The 24,408-nt window shown below is 37.4% G+C and overlaps 1 protein-coding gene across 1 annotated transcript in view; it reads left to right on the top strand.

Annotated features, from left to right (window-relative positions):
• MALRD1 (MAM and LDL receptor class A domain containing 1) overlaps positions 1 to 24,408 on the top strand; it is a 239,243-nt gene that overhangs the window by 36,617 nt on the left and 178,218 nt on the right. Inside the window, exons 10-17 of the mRNA XM_058831049.1 lie at positions 1,513 to 1,659; positions 4,581 to 4,690; positions 8,356 to 8,523; positions 10,504 to 10,592; positions 12,348 to 12,379; positions 22,240 to 22,392; positions 22,539 to 22,644; positions 23,907 to 24,274. Of these exons, the coding sequence (XP_058687032.1) occupies positions 1,513 to 1,659; positions 4,581 to 4,690; positions 8,356 to 8,523; positions 10,504 to 10,592; positions 12,348 to 12,379; positions 22,240 to 22,392; positions 22,539 to 22,644; positions 23,907 to 24,274 (1,173 nt within the window). The remainder of the gene's footprint in view (positions 1 to 1,512; positions 1,660 to 4,580; positions 4,691 to 8,355; positions 8,524 to 10,503; positions 10,593 to 12,347; positions 12,380 to 22,239; positions 22,393 to 22,538; positions 22,645 to 23,906; positions 24,275 to 24,408) is intronic.

Raw genomic sequence — 24,408 nt, 5'->3', positions numbered from 1 at the left:
TCTGATCACACAAAAGTTGTTGTTTTTATGCATAACAAATCTTCTTGAGGTCCCAAATAACTTTAGTTAAAAGAAAATAATAATTTAAAAAAATGTTTCCATGCTAAATACCTTTCAGTGCTCTAAAATAAGTTATTGGTACTATCTTGATCTTAGTTTCATATTTAAACCATTATTTTAACTTTTTTTCTTTGGTGCCTGCAGGGTCATTTATCTTTTTAGATATTATTTGTCTTTTTAGATATTATTGTGCAGACACTGCACTCAGCTATCTATGCAGACCTTTTGTGGGGTTTAGGGAGGCCAGGAGAAAGAGATATTTAAGCAAAGAATGTTTGCTTTTTTGTGTCACATTGGTTCTCTCAAGACTGCTTAGCTAAGGAACGCAAAATGCCTAGACATAGCATTAATTACCAAAACAGCTTAATCTTGAATATCAATTTGCATATTCAACCTTAATGTACTAGCAATTGAAGTCTAATTAAAAGATACGTTGTGAAAAGCATGAAAATTTAATTAAATAAGTTAACCAAGTTTCATTTTTAACTAATTATGCTGCACTAAACAGAAAACCATTCACCATCCAATGTATATGGTGCAGCCAGATAAGAGACAATGATATTTGTGGTTTATTTTGTACCTTAAGATTTAGCTGCTTAAATAACCTCTTTATTCCTGGGAAACTTTTACTATTTAGCTTTGCTACAATGGTGCTTAAAGAAAGATGCATTTCATTTTGGTTTGATACAATCTGAAAATTGGAGTAATATGTATGATTGTGACTGAGGCTGATATGATCAGATAAATGTGCTGTGGGAGCAGAAAGTGACAAATCCAGTTCTAAAATAATGGTTGCAGCTGCAGTAAGTGACCCCAGGACTTAAGTGTAGTGCCTTGGGGAGCTGCTCTGGACCAAATAAGAAAACTTTTAGTATAAAATTTTCTTACCAAAATAATTATTTGTACTCAGTCAATGTAGGAGCATTTGAAATTTTTATACAATTTAAATTGGTCTAATCCATACCAACCTAGAAAATGGTCTTTTACTTTGCAATAAAAATTTCTAGGCATTCTGAATAATTGATAAATTTAAATCTCATTTTCAAAATTAAATTAAGTGAAAGCTTAATTAATCTTTGCTTTCCATATATTTTAAGCTCTAAATATATTAGATTTTTATCACACATTCATAATTAAATTACTGGTACAATTCTTCTTTAAAAATATTTAGTACTATTTTTCTAATATCTCAGCAACCTATGTACAGATCTTTACTATGTTTATTCTCTTACAGATAGTTTGTTTCATGGTTCTGAGTTTGATTAAGAAAGGAAGGGTCTGCTTGACCTGTTATCTGTGTTTTAGAATTCATCCATCTGAATAAACTGGAACACATTTGTGCTTCCTCAATGCTCTTAGTACATCTATATACAAAACAGTCAGAGTTGTGGCATTAAACTGTTGCATCAAGCTCAACTTATTGATCTCTTGTTGCTGTTGTTCTTACCACAGCTAATTACACCTTATGTGATTTTGAGACTGACCTTTGCGGATGGAAGCCACTGAGCAGAGGTGATGCTGACTGGAACATCATGAAAGAACAGGCTCCCCTTGACAGAGAACTCCCTGGCAGAGGCCATACAAATGCTATGGGGCATGGTGAGACTCACTATTATTTTTCGCCTTCTGTCATGAGAATTTCTACTTGTAAACAGTCACAGACTGATAATAAAAACTGGTTTGAAATGGATGCCACACAGTATGTAAATAACACAGGTAATGTGCTACAGAAAGCCAGTCTGTTGGAGATGCTCTTTGTCAGCTGTGATCTAGTTACTGTGTCTTTGTAACCCTTATTTTTGTATGGCACAATCACTGAGGTATGAGACTTAATGCAGTATTTTTGAGATACTGACCTTCGAACTGACAGCTGACTTTGTTTGTGCATATCATAACCATTGTTTACCCAATATTCACATAGGGGCCATTCTTGGAAGCATTATTTGGACAAATAGCTTTCTGTAGAGTGCAGTTAAATTAATCCATATTGTCTGCGAAAAATAGAGTGGGTATAATTTCCTTTAAAGAGTTGTCCTTCCTTGAGCCTATATTTGCCATATGATGCATTGAGCTGGAAAACCATTTTGTTCCAGAAGAGGGCTGTTAAAAATATTTTTCCAAAGTGAAAATGTTATTATAGCACACTCCATAAAGATAAAACTTCCAAGCATGTTTTTCACTGTCAAATAATATTGACAAGTATTCTTTGACTTGAATTTTATTAAAATGCATGTATTGCACTGCTTCCAGTGGAGATAAGAGTAAAATCTAGGTCCAGAGCCCCTTTAATTTAGATTTAATTAATTATGTACATTATCTTCAGCCAGACCTCCACACTTCTCTTCCATGTTCATGCTAAAGAAATGTGACATTTGAAGTATTCCACCTCAAGCATTCAAAGGTATAGGAACTCCAGGATTAAATTCACCTGAGCAAAGAGTAGGGGTGAAGTATGTGTGTGCATGCTATAGTATGATCCTAAATGAACAGTCATATTTTTTCCACTGATCCTCATGTGATGGAAGTGCACCAAAGCTGCTACTCACTTTTCTCAGCAGCTGTATGATATTTCATTTTATGGTCTCTGTAGAGTGGGACTGGATCAGCATTACTTTATGTAAACACTACTGTGTTCAAAGTTTCAAAGTCTCAAAGCTCCAGAAGGGTGCACTGATCTGCCTGTGTCTTTCTCTGCTCTAGGTGCTGCTGAGATCTGAGGGATAATGTGGTCAGAATGAAGGCTACTGGTAGCCTAAGTATCATATTTAAATCACCCATATGGAGCTATGTGCTGCTTCACTTCAGATGCTTTGATACCTGAATTATTACGCATTTGTTTCAGTGTTGCTGCAGGTTGAAGCCTCAAGCAGATTTGCAAGTTACTATGCCCCATCTCTCAAGCCCTGTAATGTTGCATTCCCTGTAAAAGTTAGCTGAAAAGGTATTTCTGAGGTGGTTTTGTACCAATCTATCATTGTGCCTGCTACAGCCACAACTTCCAAATAAGGATGCCAGAATATGAGGAAGTTTTAGCCGACATTAAATTGCCATCCTTCGGGTTGCAACTGTTCCTTTTAATACTGGGGAGTGCTCATCTCTCTTCTCTCCTGGGGAGGGCAGTAGCAAATTTTGATTAATGAATATCTTAACAAGGCTACAGTAGAGCCTCAGCTGCAAATTAAAAGTGGGTCCTCTGAAGTACCCTTGCATTCCAATGAGGGGAGCTTCCCTCATGCCATGGAATGCAGCATTCCTGTTTGTACAGGGAGCTGGAACGGTCCCCTCTTTGTGCCAGCTTTGCTAAAGCAATGCCATTATTCACGTGGGGCTGGACCTAACCCTCGGCTTCATTACGTATCCATGGGAAATAAATGGCTAAGGAGTATGACTGCGGCAGCACAATAGCTGATTTTCCAAGATGTAAGGCAATATGTGTAATATAAATGCTCAAAAAAGACTGAGCCTTTAGTGTTGTTTTGCATAGACTTTCATGAAAAAGTCTCAGTATTCAGCAAAGGCAGCACTGACGGCATTCAAAATATGCTGCTTTAGGGCCCCTTGAAAATGTTTATCCTTCCCTACCTTTGTCTGAAGCACATCTGCTGTAGTTCAAATCCAAATGCAGTGCATTTGCCAGAGTTCAGATTAGATCTTTAATTAAGCTTTCATCCCCACTAGCACAGACAACAATGTCAAGTCTGTGGACCCCATGAGAAAATATAGCTTATTCCATTGGCTCCTGTGGTCTGCAACATTGTTAGCATGCTTAAAAGTGGCTGGGTTGTGCTGAGAGTGAATACTGTACCCTAAAGGAAATAATTTCTGGTTTAAATTCTGTTTGAAACATTATTTAAGCCAATTAAAATGTGTCCTTTAGGGATCTTGGCTGAGGTCTCTGTTGTTTGATCTCCAGGGTGCTCTGTGTTGCAGCTCCTCTGCACTCCCTAGTCCGTGCAGAGAGTGGATGGGCAATGTGTGAAGGTAATGGGTGATAATTGTAATGCTTTAAGGTTGGAGATCTTAAGGCTTTTTCTTGAAGAGAGCAGATAAAAATACTTCCAGTGGATCTGCACAGTAATGCTCTCAGAGAAGCAACATCTGAGCTGCCTTTGAGGGGCTCCGCAGTCACTTCCTTGGGCTGAAGCGCTCACAGGCACCATGACAGGGTGGTCTTAGCCATCAGTCTCAGCCAGCCTTTGGGCTGCCCAAAATGCTTTATTTCCTTCTCCCTCTCTCCTTGCCTTTGGAATCAGTCACGATAATTTTACAAGAGGGAAGAGCCAGGAGCATTTAACAATTCTGTTTTGTCTTTGCCCACGTAGGCACTGCTTGTCACAGCCTGTTACAACACTCTTCTCATTATCCACAGAGACTGAACTGATGGCAAAGCAGTTTAGAGTGTTTTGATCTATAAATAAGCTTTATGTGTCTCATGAAGCATATAGTTATCTCTCTGAGCTAGCTATTTGCCATTGGAGCATGACATATTTCTCATACTTCAAAATAAAATTTGCTTATAGGGGCCTTCATTTACTTCAGTGGATCACGTCAGAGGAACACAAAGATGGCCACGTCTCACCTGGGAAGCCCTTTCCTTGTCAAGCTTCCCCCTGGGCTCTCCTGCTGCCAGGTAACACTTGGATATTGCCTATCCCTGTCTTTGTGACCTATTCCTCACCTCCTGCAAACCAGGTATTCCCCATGCTCTAAGTGCTGCCACTGAGGGCTCTCTTTCAACACCAGTGGAAGGAGTTACAGACGAATTATTTGGGAGGACAGAGAAGCAAGCAACTTTTTACTGCTTTGCTGCCAATTTATTCTATCAGATTATTACTATTCTTTCCTACAGCACCCAGCAGGTGACTCAGATTTCAGGACATGCTCCAGGTTTTTGTGTGCTGTGGCAAAGGTGCCAGGACAAGGAGAAGAGGGCTCTGTCAAATAACCACCCTGCTGTCTGCAGGCAGGAAAGCCACATAACTTTCCATAGTAGGACACCTGTGGTTTGGAGTCGCTACACACATCAGCTGTGTCGGTGTGACCAGAGAGAATTAGCTACCGTACTCCAGACATGCACCAAATTTTAATTCATGGCTTGAGGAGGCTGCTTTTTAAGCTGATCAGTGCAGTACTTGGGACTTACTGTGAAATGTGGTTTTTTGTCAGATGTCTTGTGGCACTGCAGAGGAGTGCAAAAGCAACCAGACAGGATAGTATTTGATCTGAAAAACTAGATAGGTACCAGGAAAAAATGAATCAAAAGGGACAGAAAAATAGAAAAATATTAGATGAAAAATGAGAATACAATTTTATAACTAGACTGTTGCAATTTTCAACAAAATCTGTATTTTTAAAACAAAACTTGAAGAAATATATAAAATATTAACAGCAGCTATTCACTACATTCACAGCTTTATTTTTATTTGTCCTTTTGGACACTGAATAAAATTAGTAGACACTATTCAGTTTTATAACTTTTTTTCTTTTTTTTTCTTTCCTTCTTTCCTTTTTTTATTTTCTATTCTGAGACTTTTCAGTGTTTATGCCATACTGAGGAGAAGTTGTGTACTTACACTGTGTTTTTCTTCTGATACTGTATAATCCCTTTTTATTTAAAAAGTCAGAGAGAGGAAAAGGAAAAGACAGAGAAAGCTTGCCAAAATAATTTTATTTTGCTTATTTTTGTTTATTTTGTTGTTTTTGTGTGAAAAAAAAAGAGGCTTTAAAGAAACAGAATAAATTTAGACTGGTTGCTTAATTCTTCAGACTCAGTGTAGAACAGAAGCTGTTAATTCCACTTAAGAAACCTTTTTTCAAAAAGAAAAAAAAAATGTCAAAAAAATAAGGAACTGCGCTTAGAAGTCCCAACAAGTAGCAGAATTTTGTTCCAGCAGGATCTAGGCCTCTTAGGTAATATCTCGTCTAAGGGGCCAGAAACAAATGCTAGCTTAGCTAAATCTGTTTTACTTGAAACTGCAGCTCACTTGGACTCCACACTCACACAGTGAGTTACCAGACCTCAGCTGAATAGCTGGAACTTGCAGCTGAGGAGTGGAAGCCTCAGAAACAATTCAAGAACAGTTTGTTGTAGTCATTTAAGGCAATCTCTCATTCTTAACCTTCACATGACTTCTTGGTGTTACAAAACATCAGAATGAAATGGATGCAGGATGCTGCTGTGGGGAACTCAGAAGGCCTGAACCATCCCATGGAAGCCCTGAACCATCCCATGGAAGCCCTGTGTGCTGCACTGCCCAACAGCCTTTGTGCTCACAGTGCATTTGTTTGGACAGTTTCAGCTCTCTTTTCTTGACTTTGATATTGAGTAGATAAGCACCTTTCAGATTCAGATTAATTTATCTTAGAAACCCTTAAGGCAAACTGGGCACCACTGATATGTGAATCAAAGAATTATTCTGGTAAAATCTAGTGCAGAGTTTGGTCTGCACTCAAAGTCAGATGCAGTGGGGATGAACATATTTTTCTCTGCTTCAAAGTTGGAAAAACAAAGTTTTATTATAAGTATACATGTATTGAATAAATTTAAAATTCTTAGATCCAACAAAAACTAGAACAAGTTCTTACCTAACTGTGTGTCTGTCAGGAGAGAGAGTGTTTCTGAGGACTGGAAGCTTGGCTTTCTGCCACATTATCCCTGCAGACTTTTATTTCTGGGAAAGAGCAACGAATAGGGGTTGCTCATTACGATGTGTTTTGTTCTCTGCCTGCTAATGTGAGATGATGCCCTCTGTTGGATGTCCCACTGAGAGGATAAAAGGATCCACACAAAGAGATTTATGTTTATTATTAGCTTTACAAGTTCTTTAGCTTCAGTTGTTAAAAAAAAAAAAAAAAAAAAAAAAAAAAAAAAAGAGTTGAAGGGTAACAGATTGATATTATGCTTTTCTGGTTAATTGAAGCTTAGAAGTAATTTCTTTCTGCAGCTTCTTGTAGCTAGGTCTTTTTGTAGATGGAAAATAAGAAACATCTTCATTTAGCTCAAGGTTTTGGAGTTGTAGAAGTAAATTTCTAGTCCCAGCTCTCTGTTTATTGCTCTTTAAAGGACACAATAGTCATTGTATAGTAGAACATGTAGACATAAAGAAGGAAGGTAACATTATTTCTTACTTAATGAAAATGCAAATTTGTTAGAAAAGCTGTTTGAAAGACGAAAGCCATCTAAATTGTTTAGAGTGTAATTCTTCAAACAGCTCATTTTGGAAAGTGTATACCTACTGCTTTCTGTTTCTTAAGCTTTTTGCTGTGGGAATGAATTATGTTAAAGTATTTAAATTTATTAATAAGGATCAAGATAATTTTATATAAGACATGATTTTCATGAGTGATGGTAAAATTAAATGTTGAGAGCCTGAGTCTACCAGACCTGAAGCCAGATGATATTAAAAAGTAGCAGAGTGTTTTAACAGGAATATTTCTGCACGACTGATCCAGCTCTTGTTTTACCTTCATGAAAAGTCAAGTATTATCAATATCAAGGCTTTTGCAGGGAAGTAAAGGTACTGCAATTGAAGAAATTTTAGTCTTAATCTATGTGGAGAAGCGGGAAGGACTCTGGGGGAAAGAAAAAAATTAATCTTTGAAAATCTTATTTCTTCACCTCAGTTCTGAGCTGAATTTTTCCCTGGGTATTATTTAAAAAAAAAAAAAAAGTATCAGACTTACTCTGTATTGCAGGGGAGTGAACTGTGATACTCACTGTTTTCTTATCTTTTCTGCCTCACAAGCAGCCTCATCCACATACAGTCTTTGTATTTTCCTCCTCTATACTAGTCAACTTACTTGTTTCAGGAGATTAATAGATTATTTTAAAAATCTGTCTTCAGGTCATCTTCATCCATGTTGATTATGGAAATAAAAGAAAGTAAGGTTTCTTTCATATGAGAATTCTAATTATTGCACTTCTGAGATTAACATGCCTATGAAGCTGTCATATATTCAGCATTTTTAAAGAAAAATAATCTTTGAGAAGTTTCTAAGTGGTTACTAAGATAAAGAAGTTAAGGGAAGTCATATTCAGTATGCATCAGTTGATAGATGCAAGTTAAAAGTAAATTGTAAAAGTAAGCTTTACTTTTAAATACAGTTTTGTCTTTAGACATGATACTGCTCCTCAACATGCAGTAATTTCAAACATCCCCATCTTTCTTGCCAAATCTATACTTAGACCAATCATGTCATTCTTTGTTATAATGTACATATATTACTTTGTACTGAACTTATTGCAGATTGATTATATAATTTTTTAAAGCTTTTCATTAAAAACTTTTTCAACAGGTAAGATTTTGGTACCGGTTATCTCAGGATTCTCAGCTTTCTGTCTTTAAGAGGACTGCGTTGAATGGAAGTTTGGAAAAATTACATGACATTTCAGGATTGCCTGAGATGAATTGGACAAAAGTAAATATACCTGTAGAAAGTGTGGCTGAGGAATTACCTTTTCAGGTAATTAGATATCACATTTACGTTGCTTTCAAAAGATATTTTACTTTGGCCTCTACAATTAATTTATTTTTTATGATGAAATATTAAAAGAGAATTTCTATTCTTTAATGCTCATATGAAAAAGAATTGAATTCAGATTTTTCAACAGGTCCATCTATTAAAGAGCATACATTGTTTCAGTATTCTATGCATTAGGATAAATTTTTGTTATCAAAGATTAACAAGCAGCAACCCTAAAGATTATTTAGTTCCAATCCCCATTGGCAAGGACGTCTTTCATTTGACTAGGTTGGTCAGAGCTCCATCCAGCCTGGCCTTGAACACTTCCAGAGGTAGGGCATCCACAAATTCCCTGGGCAACCTGTGCCAGTGCCTCACCACCCTCAAAGTAAAGGATATCTTCCCAATATCCAATCTGAACATACTATTTTTAAGTTTGAATCCATTCCCTTGTCTTGTTATTACATAACTTTGTAAATAGTCCTTCTCCATCTTTCTTGTAGGCTCCCTTCAGGTACTGAAGGCTGCGATTAGGTCATTCCAGAGCCTTCTCATTTTGAAGCTGAATAAACCAAATTCTCTCAGCCTTTCCTCATAGGAGAGGTGCTGCATCCCTCTGATCAATTTAGTAACTGCTTCCACATTTACTCCAACATGTGCTGGAGGCCCCAGAGCTGGGCACAGTACCCTACATGGGGTCTCACAAGGGCACATTAGAGTGGCAGAATCCCCTCCCCTGCCCTGCTGCCCACGCTGCTTTTGGTGCAGCCCAGGACACCTTTGGCTTTCTGGGCTGTGAGTGCTCATTGCCATCTTATGTCCAGTCTCTCATCCACCAGCACCCCCAGGTCCTTCTGGGCAGGGCTGCTCCACATCCCTGCATCCCCCAGCCTGAGTGGATACTGGGGTCACCCCAGCCCAGGGGCAGCACCTTGTCCTTGGCCTTGTTGAACCTCATGAGATTCCCATGGGCCACTTCTTGAGCTTTTCCAGGTCCCTCTGGATGGTATCCTGTCCTTCAGGCTCTCAGCTGCACCACTCAGCCTGGTGTCATCTGTAGATTTGCTGAGGGTGCACTCGATTGCACTGTATCATTAATGAAGATATTAAATAACACTGGCCCAAATACAGACCCCTGAGGGGCACCGCTGGTCTCTGATGTTCATCAGGACTCTGAGCCATTGACCACTACCTTCTGCATATAACCATGCAACCAATTTTTTATCCACCTAACAGTCCATCCATTAAATCCTTGTCTCTCCAGTTTAAGGAGCAGGATGTTTTGGGGGCCATGCCAAAGGCTTTACCGAAGTCCAGATATCGGACAGCTGTAACCCCTCACTGATACGGTCCCTTCATCATAGAGGGCCCCTGGGTTGGTCAGGCAGGACTTGCCACTGGTGAAGCCATGCTGGCTGTCTCAAGTCCCTGTCCTCCATGTGCCTCAGCACTTAAAGGATCTGGAGGGTGTGTTCCATGATCTGCCCAGGCACAGAGGTGAGGCTGACAGCGCAGGAATTTCAGCTTGCAATCTATCCCTACATTTATTGTACCACACTGCTGGCTTCATCAGGCATAGTGTAGATGAACACAACTAAATTGTGTTGTAAGTCATCATATTTGGTAACCCTGAATAGCTAATTTAAGATATGTAATTTTTATGTGTTCCAGCAGGAAGACCATTTATTCAATAGTGATGACTTTTACCAGTTCTGATTGAAGCAAGGTTATCTGGGTTGCATAACTTTCCCTAGGTAAAAGTAGTTATGGTTTTGACCTCAACCCCCAGTTGAGGAGCAAATTTCTGACCTGACCAAATCTCAGTTGTAGTTTTTCCTGGCTGATGTTCAGAGTTGGTTGTAGTTAGTTCCTGTGCAGATGTCATAAATGATAAAGGAATATATAAATAAGTGTGTATGTGTGTTTGTGTCTTTTTATCATGTCACCTTTAATGAATTAACTTTTTTTCTGTATTTACAGATTATCTTGCAAGGTACTATTCTAACAACAAATGCTACTGTTGCTATTGATGATATCAGTATAACAGAGGAATGTGTAGTTGTGAACAGATCACCTCCAGGAGTCAGCCAGGAAAGTGAAGGCAAGTTTCATGGTTATCAATACATTTTCCCCAATGTCTTCTATATATAACTGTGATTTGACTGACAATTTGAAGTTACTTTTCATAAAGTAGAGGATAATCTGGGAAAAAAGTCCTTATGCTGTAATCAGTCATCTCCCTGGAAATGTTCCAGGCTGTATTGGATGGGTCTTTGACTCTGCCCACGGCAGACTAGATGATCTTTAAGGTCCTTCCCAATCCAAGCCATCCTGTGGTTCTATAATGAAGGCTTTTATCCTTGTGTTATGCATTAGCTGCTATAAGAACTTTGCACTAATTCTGCAAAGTGGGCTCTGGTGGGAATTTCCTGATAGCACTTACTATGTAGTACCTGCTCACATTCATGCTTGGATGCAGAGGCAGAAGCAAAGCATCCTATACTTTCCACTAAAGAGCAAAATTACCTTTAGGGGAAGAAGCTTCTTCCATCATTGCTGCTAAATATCTGACATATCATAAATGCCCACTGAACTTGTCTTTGTACTCACACTCTGTAGTCTTGGAGAGCCAATGGATGGAAATATAAAACAATGTACAGACTGCTGCTCCTGGTCCTCTTGATGCTACTGCCTGCTTTTCAAATGTCAGGGGTGATGAGTTATAGCCATCAGGTATCTGAATTTAATATCCAAAAATTTAAAAGCATAATAGAGAACTTCTGTGTTGTGTTTTTAAGGTTTCTCTGATCCCTATACACAGTGAGGTTGATGTATTTAGAGAAACATTTATTTGCTTTAATTGTTTTCCCTACAACTCCCTCATTAACCCATTAATCACAAAGACATAGTTTTTAGAAGGGACTTATTTTTGTAGGAGTCCCTGTCTGGATAGAAATATGAGCATTTAAAAAAGTTAAGTTCAACAAAGAATAAGAAGAGCTGCTCACTATTCCTCTCACTTACTCATTTTCCAGGAATCTACTGAAATTCATTGAAATTTGGGTTGTTTTCTAGTGTGCAAGTTGAGGTACAGGTTAGTAATGGTGCAGCACCCAGCTTTGGCTTCTTGCAGCTTTCATTGTGACCTGAGCACAGAGAGAGCACAGCAGAAAGGTTTGGAGGAACACCTGCCCCTGGCTCCAAGGGAAAGAGCAGGGAGCTGCACCAGGAGCCTGGCTCTGTAACACTAAGGTGTATTTGATAACTTTTCACACAAAAGTCTGAATATTGTGCAGACTGAGACAGAGTTTAAGACCAACGGACATTGAGATCAGCTGTGTTTCTTATCAGCTGTGATATAATCTAGCACACTGCTCTGTTCCTTATGCTGAGCCTGTTACCTGTTCCTATCTATTAAAAGAAGATAAAAAGCACTTCTTGTAATTTTATATACTTGTTGTTTTATTGACATGTCTTTTTCTGATTTTTAAGGGAAAACAGAATCTTCAGATGCTAATGCTTCATCCTTTTACTGTCCGGTGGGATATTTTTCATGTGGGGATGGGCAATGTATTTCACCTGAGAAATTCTGTGATTTTAAGCCTGACTGCCCAAATAACCAGGATGAAACAAAGTGTCGTAAGTGAAAACTTTAAAGTCTGTGTTGTTAAGCTCCTGTGACGATGTTTCTTTGTCCTATTTGCAATGCTTTTATGACTTCATAAATCTTGCAATTTAATTAAAAGTAAAAGCTCTTGAGAAATAGTTACTTCACTTTGATTCTGTTCTGTGATTTTTCCCCTTTTAGTTTCTGTAACAACTACTTCTCTCTCAGCATTAAAACCAGAAAAAAAAGGTTTTGATTAATTATTTAGTAGAAGATGGTCCTCAAAATATACTATACTATTTTATAATTCTAATGCACTGGTCACAGAGATGCATTCAAATTGTATGTTTTATATACTTACTTTTGATATGAAGATGCCACAGCTGCACCACAGCTGTACCACGAGCCTGGTCACAGGTATAACTTAATCTGAGTCATCATTTTCTGTTTGGATGTGCTATGACTCCTGTCAGGGCCACGTGCCTGGGCCTTCTCTGCGTGGAAACAAGCACGTGGGAAGGTGGAGAGAGGTGATGCATCTCAGAATCTCTCTCCACTGTACAGTCAGCAGGGAGCTTGGAACTGTTTCAGGGTCTCCAGTATGCAGCTTCAAAAGTCTTTTTGATTCATTCAATTTCCTGCTTTGCATAAGAAATCACAGTTATACTTTAAACTTTTGAAAATGAGTCTCTTGCTTTGAACCATCAACTTTGCTGTAGAACTTGTGATGCATTTTCAAAAGGAGTAGCCATGAGCAATATTTAATGCAAGCTTTCTTTTTAAAAATAGAGCATGATGCTTTCTAGCACATTCAGCACAAATGACAGAAATATTGTAGACAAGATTCTCAAATTATTTTCTATGCCCTGTTACGCATCAAAAAACATAAACTTCTTTAGAGATGCTAATATAATCCAATTTCGCTGTTCATATTTAATGGTTTTTATTTGGAGATTTGAGAGTTGTTCCTCGGGTAAACAAAGATCTATTTGACTATTTGCAGGTAAAAGAAATAATTACAGCTTCTATGAACTTTCTCTTCAATTTTAGTATTGAGTCTTCTTCAGCTAGAGCACAGGTGTTGAGGGTTTTAAGCATTCAGAAAGGTTGGTATCCAAAATATACAGAGCTTTGATGTATAAAACTGCATCTTGTTTTACTAGATAACAGTTTGCATAGTTAAAATCAGAAATTACTCTTAGATGTTCACTAAGCAGAATATCTTTCCTCTTTTGTGCCAGAGTAAAGAAAATTCTGATGTTACTGTAGCACAGCTGGGTTGGAAGGGATGTCTGAAGATTGCTAAGTGGTTAAACATTAGAGCAGAATGCCCTGAGCTTGACAGAGTTAGGTTCTGAATATCTGTGGGAATGGAGACTACCCAGCCAGTCAGGACATCCTGTTCCAGTGATTGATCACCCTTGCATTAAAACAAGCCTGTCGCTTCTTCTCATTTCACTGGGCACAACGACAAAGAGTTTTTACTTCTTTACTGCTTTCCTCTCCTTGTTACTCAACTTAAAACTCACATAATACTCAAATTTTTAATTTATTTTATCTACTTATGATTACATACTTTATGCAGCATTGCCTTATGATAGTCTGGATTTTTCTCCCATTACCCTTTTTAAATTCAGGTACAGGGTATTTTTTCTCTGACAAAAAAAAACCGCTTCCAAATCAATAGTTTAATTAAAAAATGTTCTAAGTAGATTTAGCTGCATGCACTTTAGCTTTCACTGCACTGTGATAGCAATGAAGTGGTAGCTTTTAATCAAGAAAATTAACATCTGGTTTATGTGGTCATTTATATTTCCTTTTAACTATTCAGCCTTTGTTTCCATTTCAACATTTAACCTTTGGCTGACAACAAATGTCCACCTAGGTGTTCAAGCAGTCCTAGACCACCCTTAATTACAAGTAGCCTTTATGGCAACTGATTTTTTTTTTACATTTTTCCTCTAATTATATGACTGAATAAACAAGTCTCATTTGTCAAGACAATAGTTTAACAATGCCATGCTAAAGGTTAAACTTTGGAACCATTATATTTATGGTGATCTTTGCTCTAAGTATATTGCTGACTACTTATAAATCATTATTATTGCTGAGCTGGCTCAGTCTGTGCTAGCACTACAGCTTGTAATGTGGGAAGCAGAATGTAGGTACACAAAGGGCCCTGCAAACAGTTTGGCAAGTTGTCTGTTTCCAAGCAATAAACTTGCCTTTCAGCACATTAATCTGGTAGCCTGCAGCACTAGAATAGCTCTTATAATTCTTTCCAAATAGTTTGTCATCATCTTCATGCTTATGTAGTGCATCATTACTTTCTGTATTTTCTTTGCACATTCCTGCACTTGGATGCAAGCATTTCAAATTTCTCAGACAATTTTCCCTATGTCCATACTTGGCTAAGCACAGATTTTTGTTCACCTCTTCCAACTACATTGTTGCTTTCATCAATATTAACATTTTTTTTTTTCCATGGTGTTCCATCTAATAGTGATTGCATGCACCTTGATCTTGTTAATGTTTTTTGTCTTTGTATGAGAACTAGGTAAGGATATTACATAAGCTTAAAATGTCTTCCAAAATATGTTTCATTTAAATCTTATAATCTTAAACTCCAGCAAGATGATTTAGTTAGCTCCTCAGGTCCACTGCATCTACTGAATAAGCCAGGTCTCCATATAATTTTTTTAACTCCCAGTATCAATCCTTGAGATATCTCTTGATTTTCACTTCCACTCAAATGAGTACCTTTTTTCTGTCAAGCGTGGGAGAATTCAGTTGAAGATTACCACTTCTGGGACTGCCAAAATGTTTTCTTTCTTGAGTGCTGCTACCCCTGACTATTAGATCACAGCTTTTCTTCTACAGATGAAGAATTTACTATGGCCATAAAGCTTTTTATACTTTTTATACTTGACTTCCATGCATTAAAGCAGAGAAGAAATGCGACAGCCTCTTTCAAACTGCAGATTTACAGCAGTGACCTAACACACCTATCACATTTTGTGCTTGTGCTCTGGAAGATGAGTGTGTAGCATGACTTCTGTGGTCTACATCCAATGGATTTAGTGTAGTCTAAATGCTCACTCTTGCACCTTAAGAATTATGTTGATGGAATAGGAATAAGATCAGGTTGGAAAGCAATCTGGTAACATAAATGTCTTCTTGATATTCTGTCTGACCTTTGCTAATTTCTCCTTTATGCTCTGTATTTTGTGTTTGTTCTTTTTTTTTTTTTCTCTGTCTACTTATGGTGTAGAGGAATTATTTATATATTATGAGGGATAGTTGTATGGGTTTCTATATAAAATTAATATGAAATATTTTACATTTATATAAAATAATTTAAATTTATATAGAATGTAGCATATTTTCACAGGTTTATCCTTGGTCACATGCTTTGAGGTGCTGCAGCCTGACCTCATGCACAGGCACTGATGTATTGAGGTATACGTGTTGCAGCACTGACTTACCCACTGCCACAGATCCTTTGAGATGTACTTACCCTTCAGAGTTACACCTGCTGCCACACAGACATGACCATGGCCACATGTGCTTCAAGATGAACCTGCTCTGGCATGAGCAGATTCTCAGCCACAGACAGCCAGGGTGTTTGGATCTTGTGCGGCCTCATCCGCAGGTCACAGTCCCTTTGACTCGAGTCCTCTCTGGAGTTCCAGCCTGTTCTTTCCAGTGCAGAAGCAGCAGCACCTGGCCATCTGCCAGCAGGAACATCACCTGAGGGGTTATCTAAATGCTCCCAGGCACGGGAGAGGAAGGAGATAAGCAGTGTAGTAAGCAATGAAAGTCAGAAGCAGCAAATAACAAGCACTAGGCTCTAATGAACTGTCAGGAAAGCAGACCCCGTGGCAAGCACAGGAGTGTGCCAATTAATATCTAAAAATCAATAAATTTGATATTAATTTGATCCAACACATTCCAATCAAACTTGTCATTATCTCAAACCCTCCAAGCCAGAAAGGACTACCGTGGTGGAACCCCAGCTGGCAGCTGAGCCCCACATAGCTGCTCATTCACTCCCCTCATGGGATGGGAGACAGAATCAGATGAGTAAAGGTGAGAAAACTCATGGGTTGAGATAAAGACAGTTTAATAGAGAAAGTAAAAACCACTCACACAAGCAAAGCAGAACAAGGATTTCATTCACCCTACGGGCAGGCAAGTGTTCAGTCATCCCCAGGGAAGCAGGGCCCCAGTACACATTACAGTGACTTGGGAAATCAGCAGAACATCTCCCACTGGTGCCCTGCTGAGTGTGACAGCACAGGATGTAGGCTATCCCTTTGTTCAGCTGGGCTCAGCCGTCCTGCCTGCGTCTCTTCGCAACTTTTTTTGCATTCCCAACCTCCTTGCTTTTGGGGCAGTGAGGAGCAGGAAAGGCCTTGGCTCTATATAAACACTGCTCAGCAATAATTAAAATATCCCTGAATAATCAACATTGTTTCCAGCACAAATCCAAAATACAGCCCTTTATCAGCTACTGTGAAGAAAATTAACTACACCACAGCCCCTACCAGCAGATATAAACACATGGTATTGTTTTGTGTTTATGTTTAAATGAAAGATATACTTAATAGTTATTATTTCTATGGTGTACAATTTAGTGCAGCACAAGCATGCTAAGGCTAGCCTTAAATTAAGTAATTCATAAACTGGACATAATCTATATGTTTGTACACAGTTTTATATACCTTAATTTGAGTTAGAAGGCAAGTAAAGAGAAGGATGTACATATTGGTTCTTCAAAACTACTTTTGTAGTATAATTGTTTAAAGATAAATATTATTTGGCTTCTAATGGCTACCCTCATATAAGTAATAAAAGTCTCCTCAGTATTATAAGAAACATTCTCCATATTTACCATTACTAATCTTGGCAAAGCATAACACTTTTGTTGTAATTATACGGTAACTCTTCCTAAATCTCGTTTTTAGAGTCAAATCTTGCATACCAAAATGTCTCTCATATGCCTGGTACTCCATTTCATCCAGACGAATCAGTAATTCTTAAATGTGAGATCAGAAACAACATCCAGATCAGAAAGACGGCCTTAAGTTCAGGGACTGAAAGAATTGCCAGCTTGTAAATTGGAGAAGGTATCTGTTACTGGAAGTGCCTAGATAACTGCATAAGAATCAGTTCATGGAAGTTAAATGGGAAGGGATGGGACTGAAATCCCATTTACAGAGAAGAGAAAATACCTTTGGCAGTAGGCAAGAAATGGCTGCATTGCTTGAGGTGTAAGAGAGAAATAACCACGGGGCTGGAAGAAGCCTGGGCAGGAGGGACCTCGGCTGCTCTGGGGAGAACTGAGACCAGCTGACCAAAGTGCCTCTGATACAGTGTCAGGAGAGAGATAAAGAATGGAAGATTAAATAGCTGGTAAGAGAGAATAAAAAAAGGAGTGAATGGGGGTGAAAAACACAGATGTGGAAGAGTGATGATATTTTGGGAGGGATCAGTATAAACTGTGGCTGGTAAGTGACAGAGGGCTGAGAGGACCTGGAGCAGGGAGATGCTTGGAGAAATGAGGTAAGAGAGTGAGGATTTCTGGTTTTCCAGTGATACCAGGACTGAGATAACGGGTCACAGAAGAGCAGCTGTGTAATAGGTAAAACAGGAGATAGGCTGTGGAAAAGAAGAGCACTGAGGAAGGAGCAAGGGCATTTTTCTGATAGAGACCACACACATTTTCAGGATTTCTATAGAACCTGGAAGCTTCAAGTCTGACTTGTATACTTCTTTCAGAAAATATCTGCATAGTATTTTTTTTGGAAAAACCTATGTGTCATTGTGTAGTTACTCTTATTGGTTTTCCAGCAAATTATGCACTTTGATAGAAAATACTGAATGAGCTTCAGTGGCAGAAAAAACAGGGTGAATAACAAGAAGATCTAAATAGTGACCTTTGGATCTTATTTTTGTATATTTCAGTAAAAAGAGAAACTTTCCCTTCAGTTTTGTAGATTTTTTTTAGAATTTTTTTCCCCATGTAAAAGTATCTATCTTTGTAAATTCTACAGCTAAGTCAGGAAACATTTAGTGCAGTTAGTTGTTAAAAATGTAGGTGCACAGTGATATAATTAGATTTATTTAAAACAAAATCTTTTTAATCTGCATGTTTTGTCTTCCTTAGGAGCAAAGATATTTCTAATTTCACAAGTGATATAGACCCCTGTGTTACCTACAAATCATGTCTGTCTAATACTAGAAAGCCCACATAACTGGAACCACAAAGAAATCTGTTGCAATTTCATGGCTATTGAAATGGATTTCCCAACAGAATTTATCAAAAGAAAATGTTCTGGAGTGCTTTGTTCCTGTAACCATCTGTAGAGGAGACTACCACATCTATTTGCTTTAAACCTTTATTTTTAACTGTGGAATTTTTGGTTTAGGTTTTGGGGTTTTTTTGGTTTTGGTTTCGTTTTGATTTTTCGATGTGTGTTTTGTTGTTGATTTTTATTCCCAGTTTGTTTTTTTCTGGAGGATTGGTGGTTTGTTTCCTTTTTTTGTTCAAAATTGTAGCAGTTAATATTTGGAGACAAAAATTGATGGAAGGGGAAAGTCTGACTTGGATTTTGTAAAGATCAGACTTGTTTGATTTCAAGTAGTGACTTGCTTTTTTCTTTTGTTTGTTTGTTCCAGTTAGCATTGCTTCTTGCTGATGAACTTTAGCAGTTATTTTTTAGCTGTTCTCTATTCAGTTTGTCTCTGTAGAGATTAGGCCACTACACCTAAAAATTATGGTGTTATTTTATAGAGTGTACATAATGAAATTAGTAAATAGGAGCTGGGATAGAAAACATAAAAATGGGAAGGCAGATGTGTGTTTCAGAGTGTTTGTATTACAACTATTAAAATAGTTTAAGATGACTGTGTCCAGAGTTAAGCTGGTTCTTAAAACTGATGATAATTTTATTTTTTCTATCTAACAAGAAGTTCTTACATTTACCCTAAAATTACTGATTAGAAAATAGTTTAAAGTTTATTGGTATATTGAAGCATTTAGGAACAGTTTTTAAGTGAAAGAAAATACTATAAGCAAGTAATGATGGTATTATCGCTTCACTTGGTTGGTTTTGGGTTTTTTTTTTAATTTATGATGCATTCTGTATACACTTACATGGGCTGAAAAACAAGGAAAGATTTTGGGGGTTGTAGAGAAAGAAAGAAATGCTAATATCTTAAACACGTGTTTTTAAAATGCTGTTCTGAGCAGGACTGTTTATTAAATTCATGTTAGGCATCACTCAGCTAACAGAGAAACTGCACATCTGATTTGTGAAGGCCTTAGAATAGAACTCCTCAAAACAGAAAGGGAGAAAGTACTTCACATAAGAACCCTAAATCAGAAAGAAATCCTGGGTTTTGTGGTAACAAGTCAGCTCAGAAAAAACTGAATCTGATGAAGCTGTAAAGGCAGCTTTCTCAAAGCATAGACAAAGCCAACCACTCTGAAATGTGATACTCACAGGATCACTGATTCCTTCTTGACTAGGGAGGGAGCTTGTTAAAAATGATGCTTAAATGGGAAGCAAAGAAAAATGTATTCATACAGGTAGCATGGATACCACTAGCAGTTAAAAATATCAAACAAATGGTTGAAGTATTTTATAAATTAAAAATATAGAAAAGATGACAAAATTTGGTAGGTTAAATGTAAAAACACAGCAAGGATGACAAAATAAGTTTAAGGAACACTAGCAAGAAATTCATCAGCACATGAAGAGAAGACAGCCCAGCAGAGGCTTATGTGATGGTTACAGTATAAAAGCAGCATGTGAGGGAAATAAAAAAGGAATGGGAGGAAAGCAAAAACAAAAGTCTTAGGAGAGAAAGCAGATTAGATTGTGTGAGTTCACTGTGAGAGAAAGTACAAAAGTACCCAAGCAAGAGACTTTTTTTCTGAATAATCTGTCTGAAATGGAAGTGCCAGTCAAAGGAGCTATAGGACAAGACAATTAGATAATTGAAGTGTCATCAAGCATCAAGATCCAAGTGCATTTCACCCAGACTCTACCCAGCTTGGTTTATTCTTGTATTTTCCCTAGGTGTTAAATAGTTGGTTTGAGATTTTGTTGAAGGTTTCAGGGTTATTTTATCTCAGTGTACTCATCCATGCTTAAGCTAAATGGTCTAGTGCATCCTTTCTTTTCTGTTTTGTCTGTGTTACAAGTTACAGATGCAAGAAGTCTGGGCTCAGACTTAACAGTTTTATCTTGTTTATTTGCCTCATTTGGTGTAACCATCTGTGTCCAAGGCCTGTCATATTCTTTGTTGCTGTTCTCCTGGGAATATGTGATGGGTTCTTCTATCGAGTAAAAAGCAAATCAAAAATAGCTGTCCATATTCCTTTTTCATTATATTCTCCCTGGGGATTTTCAGTAATTTCTCTCATGCTTAGGTCCATGAATATTTGCAGATGTATTTTGTCTTCATTGTATTAATTTAAACTTTCTGTCAAAAAATTCCTTCCTTCTGTTTTTTAGTCACATTTGATTTACGTCATTTTATTGTTGGATTTCTGACCCACGTACACCATATATAGAGCAAACATGTATTTTCTTTGATCTCTTAAACATTATTTGTTCTTCCATATTTGCAGAAGTATTTTTTAGCAAACTGTGGAATTTTAATTGCTTAATAATTTACAAAACCTTCTCTTTTTAGAAGCTACAGCCATCAATATTACTAACAAGCCCCATTGGTAATTTTTCATTCTTTCAAAACATTATGTATGACATGGTAACATAGTTTCTAAAGAGGAAAACAAACAAAATCAAACACAACAAATAGAGAAAACCTCCCATATTTTCCATAAATAATCACAGATGTAATCTTATCCCTCAGGGGACTTCATATGATTCTGATGTGTGCATATTCTACATACCATACTATGACCATAGCATAATATGACCACTGAAAGCTGTGATAAGAGTTCTAAAATAAGTGCAGAATTCTGACAGTCATACCTGAATATTTGCTTTATTCATTCTATGTATATGATTAATAAATAATTTCTTAAAGTCTTTAAATAATTCTCTTAATATTTCCCATTTAAAGCCTGTTATATTTGCAGGAATAAAAAAAATTAAAATTTTGTGATTTAACAAAGATTTTTTATGAAATGCTGGAGAGAAAAATCTGATGTAAATAAATTCTTTACTGTGGGAGTGGTGAGTCACTGGAACAGGTTGCCCTGAGAAGCTGTGAATAGCTCATCCCTGGAACTGTTATAGGCCAGGTTGGATGGGGCTCTGAGCTGCCTGGTCTAAGGGGAGCCATCCCTGCAAGGGGGTTGGAACTAAAGGATCTTTAAGATCCCTTCCAACCCAGACCACTCCATGATTCTATGATAATTTATGTTCATTCATAGATGACACCCTTCCACTCCTTTTATTTACCTTTATTGGTAATATGTACATTTCTAAAATATCACTGCTCTTTTAATCAAGGAATTTAAGAATAAAGCTGAATATGCTTTTCAGATCTTTTTCACATCAGTAGTTTGTGTTTCAGGGATTACCAATATCAAAGTGTCTCACCAATGCCGGATATTTAACTTTATTCCAATTATGAATAGAGGAATAATTTTGTTATCGATATACTTGCTGGCATTTAAGAAAAAAGGGATTTAATTTCTGCCTCCAACAAATAAATAATAAAATAATTTTAAAAATAAAAATAAAATTTAAAATAATAAAAAAGATCTTGCAGAAGATTCGTTGCTGCTTTGTGTGCCCAATGTTTTTGCTCCATACCAGGAGGACTGTGAGCTTTGTTTTCAGCACCTCCTCACCTGCTCCGAGTCCTTTGGCTGAAGCACCCCAAGAGAGAAGGAACTGTTTCACTGAGTACAGGGCACATAGTGAAGGCTTGGTTGTTCCTCTGTGGCTGCTCTTTTACTGTTAACAAGCAAGTTAAGTCTGGTATGAAGCTACTCTGCCTCTCTACACCCCTAGACTTATTTCTAGAGTATTGATGACATATTAAAAACATTTTATTTACTTTTCATACTGCAAAGCTTTTTTTAATAATGCTGTATACAGAAATGAAATGTCTCTTAATTTCAGCTGCTGTGTGTGATTTTGAAAGAGAGAGCTGTGGCTGGATTGAAACTGCAAATGCAGATGAATTTGACTGGGTAAGAAGTTCCAGCAGTGCTCTTCCACCTGCATTTCAGAAGCAAGCTCCTCCACGGGATCACACCTATAACAAACCCGAAGGTAAGACAGGCCTAGAAACAGAGAAGTGGAATAGGTAAACCAGCTCTTTAACCAGATTTTAAGTGGAGGCCATGAACGCTGTAGAAACCTTTATAAACCCTTCATTTGTTTAGCCTGAAAAGTTGTCTTTTGTTTTATTTTAACAGGTCATTTTATGTTCATTCTGAAGAAAAACAACAGCATTTCACAAATAGCTCAACTACGAAGCCCAAAGTTCAGGCAAACTGGATCAAATTGCACACTGTCCTTTTGGTATGGAATAATTTACATTTAAAATTCCTGGACCATCTCACATTGTTTCTCTTGGACTGAAATTGAGGTTATAGTTTGAAATAGATACATCTTTCTCTGAAATATGTATTTCATTTATTCTGTCAGCATATTGTCTTCATTGTGAACAATACACAGATAAAAGATGAAACACTTGGAGGAAAGAAGTGAAACATGACATGACTTTGCTGTCAGGCTCTGAGCAAAATTGTAGTAAAGGACTGTGCCTGTATATACATGGCAAATACCACAGTCCTTTTGCTAACAATTTTTTAGTTAAGTAAATTTGAAAATGTGGAATTTATTTCAAGAAAAGGAAACCATTAAAAAATCAAATAGGTCCCTGAGTCACCTACAATATCCAAAATCACATCATAATTTCTAAGTAAAAGTTACAGTGTGAGAACTATTTCTATGCTTTCACTGCTTTTTTCATATACACAGAAAAAAAACAACCCCAAAACAAAAAAACAAAACCCCACAACTAAAAATCAACAATCAAACCCAAGTATTTTCAGTAATTGTCTTTTCTCAGTCTTTGTGCAAACTTGCCAAAGGTAGACAGAAAAAATATAACTTTGATAATTTGTTTAGTAAAGCCAAATTTGTGATACTGTTTAAATAAAGGTTTGGCCTGACCTTGATGTTATTAAGTGCAGTTTGTCTCTGTGATGTCAAATACATCTGCCATAGGAATTGTCTTTTTATCCAAGATACGTAACTTGGACATTACAAGTTTTTGGTTGTATATGTACTTCTGCTCCCAGTGGTGTTGCACAATTGCCAGCCTAAAGTATTTAATAGCTTTAAATGCTGTAGAAGGCAACATGTTAACAATAACTAACATAGATAGAAGACATACTTATGCATTCAGTAAATGTTCTGTTTTTCTTTCTTGAAACTTTACAATCATGTACTTATGAAAGGACATTATGCATCTGAGCGAGCAGTGTTTGTTGCTTAATATAAAAGAAAATGTGTCTCTTCAATTATAAGTTTATTCAGTTCAATTTAAATTTAATTCAATTTAATGAAGTATGCTTTTTCTCTCAAAATTTTCAAGTCTTTAGATAAGACCTAGAATGATATAGCAGCATTTCTCATTCAGAAAGTGGATTGAATTACAGGCCCTGTGGACTTCCCAAGTGTCACAGAGATATAACAGAAAATATACTCGTCACTGTAAATGATGTGGTCCCTTTTCATCATTTCCCCACTTAACAGTCTTATTTTTATCATTTTAGGTACTACAATTATGGACAGTCAGTTGGGGCAGCAGAGCTGCAATTGCTTGTGGATGGGCTGAAAAAGCCTACTGTCCTTTGGAGGACCTACTACAGCGAGGGAAATCAGTGGCTGAGAGCAGTCATTCAGCTTGGACGCCTTCCACATCCTTTCCAATTTTCACTTGATAAAATCAGCCTGGGTATTTATGAGGGTGTCTCAGCAATTGATGATATTAGATTTGAAAACTGTGCTCTCCCGCCTCCAGCATTAAGTTGTGAAGGTCCAAATCGCTTCTGGTGCAGAGACACAAAAGCGTGTATTGACAGTTTATTGGTCTGTGATCTTGTGGATGACTGTGGCGATGGATCGGATGAAGACAGCTGTGGTAAGTACAATAAAAACCTGTCGCTTACTTACACCACACAAAAATTGACCTGCCAGCTCACCCCTGGATTAAAAGAGCACAGAATTGCAATAACCAGTGATGATTCCTCTCAGTATAGGTAGAGATAAAACAGA

This window comes from Poecile atricapillus, chromosome 2 (genome assembly GCF_030490865.1).
Source record: "Poecile atricapillus isolate bPoeAtr1 chromosome 2, bPoeAtr1.hap1, whole genome shotgun sequence".
NCBI classification, from domain to species: Eukaryota; Metazoa; Chordata; class Aves; order Passeriformes; family Paridae; genus Poecile; species Poecile atricapillus.
Note: the sequence above shows the minus strand (reverse complement) of the source record. Positions and strands in the feature narration are given on the sequence as shown.